General features: G+C 44.4%; 1 protein-coding gene across 1 annotated transcript; it reads right to left on the bottom strand.

Annotated features, from left to right (window-relative positions):
- Window positions 1-361: 361 nt before the first annotated feature.
- On the bottom strand, window positions 362-2,284 carry LOC142246653 (general transcription factor II-I repeat domain-containing protein 2-like). Its single transcript, XM_075319720.1, has one exon. It carries the CDS (start codon window positions 2,282-2,284, stop codon window positions 362-364), a length of 1,923 nt encoding a protein of 640 aa, XP_075175835.1.
- Between the last annotated feature and the right edge of the window lie 7,425 nt (window positions 2,285-9,709).

The raw sequence follows: 9,709 nt of genomic DNA on the forward strand, positions 1-9,709 counted from the left end.
AGGTGTAGTACATGGGGGGTGCAATATATTACAGGTGTAGTATATGGGGATGTAGTATATTACAGGTGTAGTACATGGAGGTGTAGTGATGGATATTGCAGATGTAGTATATAGGGGGTGTAGTGATGTATATTGCAGATGTAGTATATAGGGGGTGAAGTGATGTAGTATATTGCAGGTGTAATATATAGGGGTGTAGTGATGTATATTGCAAGTGTAGTATATAGCAGTCATGGCGAACCTTTCAGAGACGGAGTGCCCAAACTACAACACAAAACCCATTTATTTATTGTGAAGTGCCACGAGGGCAATATAATCTGAATAACAGAACTTTACAATCATTTGGCATGCTTTTGAACAATTAATGTGATTTTTGCTGTTGCATGCATGCTGATAACTTGTCTACCCTTGGCTCATACTTTGTAAGTTTGAGGGCAACACATGCTGCACTCAGGTCATCTATTAGTCTGTTTCTAATGTCAGATTTGATATAATTCAAAGCTGAAAACAGCTGCTCACAAGAATATGACGACCCAAACAGGTTAAGTAAAGCAATCCCAAGTGCTTTCATTGACTTAAAATTATTTGGCAGAGAATTCCACACTTTAAGGATTTCATTTTCTGAACTAACTGGGCTGTCCTTTGTCATTCCTTCTATCTTCTCAAGTGTTTCACGCAGGTCACAGAATTTATTTTTCCAGATAGAGCTTTCTTGAAATTCCAATAGCTCCATTTCAAGATTCCCTAAATCTAACCATTGTAAGCAGGAAAGATCAATATCTTCAAATTTGGCTCTCTCTGGAAATGTCAGAAAACACAGAGTTGTCTCCATTTTACGGAACTGTAAAAATCTGTTACTAAAATTGACCTTTGCAGCTCGTACAATGCTAGAAAATTCCTTGTAGATTTCTTGATGGCTGGTGAGACTGTCTACAAATGTAGAATTTTCTAAATGCATTTTTAGATTTGGAAAATATTTCAGTTGCCCACTTTCAATGTCTCTTTCAAAAACCTGAAGTTTTCTCTCAAATGTTTTAATATCAAAAAACATTCTTTCTGCTGTTTTCCCTACAGCTACACCTTGTAGTTGTTTATTCAGTACATTGAAGTGTAGTGTAAAATCTGTGAAAAACATGAGGTTGGTAAGCCAGGCCATATCAGTGAGCTGTGGATATTCCTGCCCTTTTTCATTCATAAACAGCCTAATTTCTTCCAAGCAAGCTACAAATCTCTCCAGGACTTGTCCTCTGCTCAGCCACCGGACATTATTGTACATAAGTAAGCAATTATACTGTGCCTGAACCTCCTCAAGAAGTGCTTGAAATTGTCGAGAATTTAGAGCACGAGCTATGATGTAATTAACCATTTTTGTGACATCTTTAAGGACATCCTCAAATTTTTTGCTACTTTCCCTGGCACAGAGAGCTTCTTGATGTATAATACAATGGAACTGAATGACTTCATGTTTTATTTCTTTAACAAAGAACTGTATGAAACCAGCTGATTTACCCACCATAGAAGGTGCCCCATCACTAGTAATTGAAACAACTTTTTCTGGTCTTATGTCTTGTGACAAAAAAGCCTCCATCACAGCATTGTGGATATCTATCCCTTGTGTTCTTTCAGGCAAGGATAACAGTTTCACCAGCTCCTCTCTCATAGTGTCACCAGCAGCATAACGCAAAATTACTGCTAGTCTTGCGTGATTTTTTACATCTGTGCTTTCATCCAAGCACATTGAGTAACAAGCTGCCTTTTGTAGGTCAGTGGTGAGCTGCTGACTAACATCACTTGCCATGCGCTGGACTCGATCTTTAACAGTATTTCTGCTAAGTGGCATCTCAGAGATGCGTTGACTAATTTGATCTTTATTTGGCAAATCATGAAAAAGAGAATTACTCCCAGACAACATGGCTGCTTTGATAATTTCCCCATCAGAGAGGGGCTTACCATGTTTTGCTAAGACCAGGGACATTTGAAAACTGGCAGCTGTCAGATGATTTGTTCTACTTGGAGAAAGATAGTTGCAAAAACTAAGAGACTGGGAATTATATTTTCTCAATTTGCCTTCAAGAAACTCTTTTCGTTCAGTTTCACTTAGTTGGGCAACATTTTTGTGGTTGGTGTCAAAGTGCCGTCTGACACTTGATGTGCGACACACAACACTTTCATTACACAGAGTACATAACGCTTTCCCACTGCGTTCAATAACTCCAAATGACTCTGTCCAGACCTCTTGGAATGATCTTCCACTATCTGTTTTTGCTTTTTTTGCTGTACTCATATCTGGTGGCTGCCAACTTCTGAGTCCTGATTAGCTTGGAAAGTAGCAAGGGAAGCTGGCTGTCTCGGAAAAGCTGGTTGTCTCAGAAAAGCTGGCTGTCTCGGAGAAGCTGGCTGGCTCGGAAAGCTGGCTGGGCTAGCTTGGAAAAGCTGGCTGGCTCGGAAAAGCTGGATGGGCTGGCTCGGAGAAGCTGGATGGACTGGCTTGGAAAAGCTTGCTGGCTTTGAAAAGCTTGCTGGCTTTGAAAAGCTTGCTGGATTTGAAAAGCTTGCTGGATTTGAAAAGCTTGCTGGATTTGAAAAGCTTGCTGGATTTGAAAAGCTGGCTGGCTCGGAAAAGCTGGCTGGCTCGGAAAAGCTGGCTGGTTCGGAAAGCTGGCTGGCTCGGAAAGCTGGCTGGCTCGGAAAGCTGGCTGTGCTGGCTTGGAAAAGCTGTCTGGCTTGGAAAAGCAGGCTGGCTGGCTCGGAAAGCTGGCTGGGCTGGCTTGGAAAAGCTGTCTGGCTTGGAAAAGCAGGCTGGCTGGCTCGGAAAGCTGGCTGGGCTGGCTTGGAAAAGCTGTCTGGCTTGGAAAAGCAGGCTGGCTGGCTCGGAAAGCTGGCTGGGCTGGCTTGGAAAAGCTGTCTGGCTTGGAAAAGCAGGCTGGCTGGCTCGGAAAGCTGGCTGGGCTGGCTTGGAAAAGCTGTCTGGCTTGGAAAAGCAGGCTGGCTGGCTCGGAGAAGCTGGATGGACTGGCTTGGAAAAGCTTGCTGGCTTTGAAAAGCTGGCTGGCTCGGAAAAGCTGGCTGGTTCGGAAAGCTGGCTGGCTCGGAAAGCTGGCTGGCTCGGAAAGCTGGCTGTGCTGGCTTGGAAAAGCTGTCTGGCTTGGAAAAGCAGGCTGGCTGGCTCGGAAAGCTGGCTGGGCTGGCTTGGAAAAGCTGTCTGGCTTGGAAAAGCAGGCTGGCTGGCTCGGAAAGCTGGCTGGGCTGGCTTGGAAAAGCTGTCTGGCTTGGAAAAGCAGGCTGGCTGGCTCGGAAAGCTGTCTGGGCTGGCTTGGAAAAGCTGTCTGGCTTGGAAAAGCAGGCTGGCTGGCTCGGAAAGCTGGCTGGGCTGGCTTGGAAAAGCTGTCTGGCTTGGAAAAGCAGGCTGGCTGGCTCGGAGAAGCTGGATGGACTGGCTTGGAAAAGCTTGCTGGCTTTGAAAAGCTGGCTGGCTCGGAAAAGCTGGCTGGCTCGGAAAAGCTTGCTGGCTTTGAAAAGCTGGCTGGCTCGGAAAAGCTGGCTGGCTCGGAAAAGCTGGCTGGGCTGTCTTGGAAAAGCTGTCTAGCTTGGAAAAGCTGGCTGGCTTTGAAAAGCTGGCTGGCTCGGAAAGCTGGCTGGCTCGGAAAGCTTCACTGTGAACTGAAAAAATATATATTGGCTGCAGCTCCACATTTGACAAAAGAAAAATATATATAACTTAAATTGTACCTATCAAAGACATGTCAAAAGTTTCGCTGGCGGTCCGGGTGCTAAGATTGCCAACAGCCGCCAAACGTGTGACCGGTGCACTTTAACTTTTAATTACTGTGTTCACCACCTCTCCAATAAGACTGGTTCCATGGCCCCCCCCACTCCACATCCACAGCACATGTAATGTTCCCATCCTGATACTCTCCATCTAGTACTGTGCCCCACCCAGATCCTTGTAATACTGTGCCCATCCAGATACATATAATACTGTGCCCATCCAGATAATACTGTGCCCATCCAGATACATATAATACTGTGCCCATCCAGATAATACTGTGCCCATCCAGATACATATAATACTGTGCCCATCCAGATAATACTGTGCCCATCCAGATACATATAATACTGTGCCCATCCAGATCATTGTAATACTGTGCCCATCCAGATACATATAATACTGTGCCCCATCCAGATACAGATAATACTGTGCCCATCCAGATACATATAATACTGTGCCCATCCAGATACATATAATACTGTGCCCAATCCAGATGCATATAATACTGTGCCCATCCAGATACATATAATACTGTGCCCATCCAGATCCTTGTAATACTGTGCCCATCCAGATACATATAATACTGTGCCCCATCCAGATACATATAATACTGTGCCCCATCCAGATACATATAATACTGTGCCCCATCCAGATACAGATAATACTGTGCCCATCCAGATACATATAATACTGTGCCCATCCAGAACCATATAATACTGTGCCCAATCCAGATGCATATAATACTGTGCCCATCCAGATACATATAATACTGTGCCCATCCAGATAATACTGTGCCCATCCAGATACATATAATACTGTGCCCATCCAGATCCTTGTAATACTGTGCCCATCCAGATACATATAATACTGTGCCCCATCCAGATACATATAATACTGAGCCCCATCCAGATACATATAATACTGTGCCCCATCCAGATACAGATAATACTGTGCCCATCCAGATACATATAATACTGTGCCCATTCAGAACCATATAATACTGTGCCCAATCCAGATGCATATAATACTGTGCCCATCCAGATACATATAATACTGTGCCCATCCAGATAATACTGTGCCCATCCAGATACATATAATACTGTGCCCATCCAGATCCTTGTAATACTGTGCCCCATCCAGATCCTTGTAATACCGTGCCCATCCAGATCCTTGTAATACTGTGCCCATCCAGATCCTTGTAATACTGTGCCCATCCAGATCCTTGTAATACTGTGCCCATCCAGATCCTTGTAATACTGTGCCCATCCAGATCCTTGTAATACTGTGCCCATCCAGATCCTTGTAATACTGTGCCCATCCAGATCCTTGTAATACTGTGCCCATCCAGATCCTTGTAATACTGTGCCCCATCCAGATCCTTGTAATACTGTGCCCCATCCAGATCCTTGTAATACTGTGCCCCATCCAGATTCTTGTAATACTGTGCCCCATCCAGATTCTTGTAATACTGTGCCCCATCCAGATTCTTGTAATACTGTGCCCCATCCAGATCCTTGTAATACTGTGCCCCATCCAGATTCTTGTAATACTGTGCCCCATCCAGATCCTTGTAATACTGTGCCCATCCAGATCCTTGTAATACTGTGCCCATCCAGATCCTTGTAATACTGTGCCCATCCAGATCCTTGTAATACTGTGCCCATCCAGATCCTTGTAATACTGTGCCCATCCAGATCCTTGTAATACTGTGCCCCATCCAGATCCTTGTAATACTGTGCCCATCCAGATCCTTGTAATACTGTGCCCCATCCAGATCCTTGTAATACTGTGCCCATCCAGATCCTTGTAATACTGTGCCCCATCCAGATTCTTGTAATACTGTGCCCCATCCAGATTCTTGTAATACTGTGCCCCATCCAGATTCTTGTAATACTGTGCCCCATCCAGATTCTTGTAATACTGTGCCCCATCCAGATCCTTGTAATACTGTGCCCCATCCAGATTCTTGTAATACTGTGCCCCATCCAGATCCTTGTAATACTGTGCCCATCCAGATCCTTGTAATACTGTGCCCATCCAGATCCTTGTAATACTGTGCCCATCCAGATCCTTGTAATACTGTGCCCATCCAGATCCTTGTAATACTGTGCCCATCCAGATCCTTGTAATACTGTGCCCATCCAGATCCTTGTAATACTGTGCCCCATCCAGATCCTTGTAATACTGTGCCCATCCAGATCCTTGTAATACTGTGCCCCATCCAGATCCTTGTAATACTGTGCCCCATCCAGATTCTTGTAATACTGTGCCCCATCCAGATTCTTGTAATACTGTGCCCATCCAGATCCTTGTAATACTGTGCCCATCCAGATCCTTGTAATACTGTGCCCATCCGGATCCTTGTAATACTGTGCCCATCAGGATCCTTGTAATACTGTGCCCATCCAGATCCTTGTAATACTGTGCCCATCCAGATCCTTGTAATACTGTGCCCATCCAGATCCTTGTAATACTGTGCCCATCCAGATCCTTGTAATACTGTGCCCATCCAGATCCTTGTAATACTGTGCCCATCCAGATCCTTGTAATACTGTGCCCATCCAGATCCTTGTAATACTGTGCCCCATCCAGATCCTTGTAATACTGTGCCCCATCCAGATTCTTGTAATACTGTGCCCATCCAGATCCTTGTAATACTGTGCCCATCCAGATCCTTGTAATACTGTGCCCATCCAGATCCTTGTAATACTGTGCCCATCAGGATCCTTGTAATACTGTGCCCATCCAGATCCTTGTAATACTGTGCCCATCCAGATCCTTGTAATACTGTGCCCATCCAGATCCTTGTAATACTGTGCCCATCCAGATCCTTGTAATACTGTGCCCATCCAGATCCTTGTAATACTGTGCCCATCCAGATCCTTGTAATACTCTGCCCATCCAGATCCTTGTAATACTGTGCCCACTCAGTTTTTATTTGTTACTTTTTAGTCGCCTCTAGATAGTAAAAAAAAAAAAAAATCGTACTACTCACCTTCCTACTCCCACTTCACCGCTGTTCGCTCCTGGTCTCCTCAAGTCTTCTCTATTCCCGCGGCCACAACACGTGATGACGCCGGCGCCGTCACCGTCACATAATAATAATAATAATAATCTTTATTTCTATAGCGCCAACATATTCCGTAGCGCTTTACAATTCAGGAGGATCATATACAAACAAGTAACAGTTATAGAAATACAATATTTAGAGGGGAAAAAAATACAACCCTGCTCGTGAGAGCTTACAATCTACAATGAGATGGGGGGAGAGGCAAGGTTCAAGTGCTTATTTACAATGACAATCCAACCATCTCACGGAAATGGGGCTGGATAATGGTTTCCTGGACCAGTGGGCCCGAGCCTTGAGATGCCTTTGGGTGCCATGGAGTTTGATGTGGAGCTATGTTGTGAGAGGTTGTAGAGGGACTATGTGAATCGAATCTGATTAGGGAGTGTGATAGGCCGCCCTAAAAAGATGCGTCTTTAGGGTGCGTCTGAAGCTGAGTAAGTTGTGATTTGTCCTAACTTCTTGGGGTAGAGCGTTCCAGAGGGTTGGTGCAGCTCGGAAGAAGTCTTGGATCCGGGAGTGGGAGGTTCGAATTAGGTATGAGACAGTGTCGGGCTTAATGATGCTGCGGGGGGGGGGTGTCAGCGGGAGGAGCAATGTCTCCTCCGATCTGACAGTCACAACTTTGAACTGCTAGCGCTAGCGCGCCAGCAATTTAAAGCGGCAGTACGATTCTGCTTGAGGCAGCGGCCGTCACATCATGGTATGCGACAATCGGGCTTAATGACGATGCGGGGGGTGTCAGCGGGAGGAGCAATGTCTCCTCCGATCTGACAGTCACAACTTTGAACTGCTAGCGCTAGCGCGCCAGCAATTCAAAACGGCAGGACGATTCTGCCTGAGGCAAGGACGCGCGTGCCAGCAGAGAGTGCTCTGCGTGCCCTCTCTGGCACGCGTGCCATAGGTTCGCCGTCACTGGTATATAGGGTGTGTAGTGATGTACAGTACAGACCAAAAGTTTGGACACAGCTTCTCATTCAAAGAGTTTTCTTTATTTTCATGACTCTGAAAATTGTAGCTTCACATTTTCACATTGAAGGCATCAAAACTATGAATTAACACATGTGGAATGAAATACTTATCAAAAAAGTGTTAAAAAACTGAAAATATATCTTCAAAGTAGCCACCTTTTGCTTTGATTACTGCTTTGCACACTCTTGGCAATCTCTTGGTGAGCTTCAAGAGGTAGTCACCGGAAATGGACTTCCAACAGTCATGAAGGAGTTCCCAGAGATGCTTAGCATTTGTTGGCCTTTTTGCCTTCACTCTGCGGTTCAGCTCACCCAAACCATCTCAATTGGGTTCAGGTCTGGTGACTGTGGAGGCCAGGTCATCTGGCGTAGCATCCCATCACTCTCCTTCTTAGTCAAATAGCCCTTACACAGCCTGGAGGTGTGTTTGGGGTCATTGTCCTGTTGAAAAATAAATGGTGGTCCAACTAAATGCAAATCGAATGGAATAGCATGCCGCTGCAAGATGCTGTGGTAGCCATGCTGGTTCAGTATGCCTTCAATTTTGAATAAATCCCCAATAGTGTCAACAGCAAAGCACCCCCACAAAATCACACCTCCTTCTCCATGCTTCACGATGGGAACCAGGCATGTAGAGTCCATCTGTTCACCTTTTCTGCGTCGCGCAAAGACACGGTGGTTGGATCCAAAGATCTCAAATTTGGACTCATCAGACCAAAGTACAGATTTTCACTGGTTTAATGTCCATTCCTTGTGTTCTTTAGCCCAAACAAGTCTCTTCTGCTTGTTGCCTGTCCTTAGCAGTAGTTTCCTAGCAGCTGTTTTACTATGAAGGCCTGCTGCACAAAGTCTCCTCCTAAAAGTTGTTCTAGAGATGTGTCTGCTGCTAGAACTCTGTGTTGCATTGACCTGATCTCTATTCTGAGCTGCTGTTAACCTGCGATTTCTGAGGCTGGGGACTCGGATAAACTCATCCTCCGCAACAGAGGTGACTCTTGGTCTTCCTATCCTAGGGCGGTCCTTATTTTAGCCAGTTTCTTTGTAGCGTTTGATGGTTTTTGCCACTGCACTTGGGGACACTTTCAAAGTTATGCTGACTGACCTTCATTTCTTAAAGTAATGATGGCCACTCGTTTTTCTTAGCTGATTTTTTTCAGTTGTTTCACACTTTCTTATTAAGTATTTCATTCCACATGTGTTAATTCATAGTTTTGATGCCTTCAATGTGAATCTACAATTTTCATAGTCATGAAAATAAAGAAAACTCTTTGAATGAGAATGTGTGTCCAAACTTTTGGTCTGTACTATATGTTGCAGATGTAGTATATAGGGGGTGTAGTGATGTATATTGCAGGTGTAGTATATAGGGGTGTAGTGATGTATATTGCAGGTGTAATATATAGGGGTTGTAATGATGTAGTACAGTATATTGCAGGTGTAGTATAGAGGGGGTGTAGTGATGTAGTATATTAATTTGCAGGTGTAGTATATGGGGGTGTAATGATGTAGTATATTATAGGTGTAGTATATGGTGGTGTAGGGATGTATATTGCAGATATAGTATATAGGGGTGTTGTGATGTATATTGCATATGTAATATATAGGGGGTGTTGTGATGTATATTGCATGTGTAGTATATAGGGGGTGTAGTGATGTATATTGCAGATGTATAATAGGGGTGTTGTGATGTATATTGCAGATGTAGTATATAGGGGTGTTGTGATGTATATTGCATGTGTAGTATATAGGGGGTGTAGTGATGTATATTGCAGATGTATAATAGGGGTGTTGTGATGTATATTGCAGATGTAGTATATAGGGGTGTTGTGATGTATATTGCATGTGTAGTATATAGAGGGTGTAGTGATGTATATTGTAGGTGTAGTATATTGGGGTGTAGTG

Source organism: Anomaloglossus baeobatrachus, chromosome 7 (assembly GCF_048569485.1).
Source record: "Anomaloglossus baeobatrachus isolate aAnoBae1 chromosome 7, aAnoBae1.hap1, whole genome shotgun sequence".
Classification (NCBI taxonomy): Eukaryota; Metazoa; Chordata; class Amphibia; order Anura; family Aromobatidae; genus Anomaloglossus; species Anomaloglossus baeobatrachus.

What these genes read in the sequence shown, in the direction of transcription:
- LOC142246653 (XM_075319720.1), bottom strand. Translation starts at nt 2,284, where the DNA reads ATGAGTACAGCAAAAAAAGCAAAAACAGATAGTGGAAGATCATTCCAA.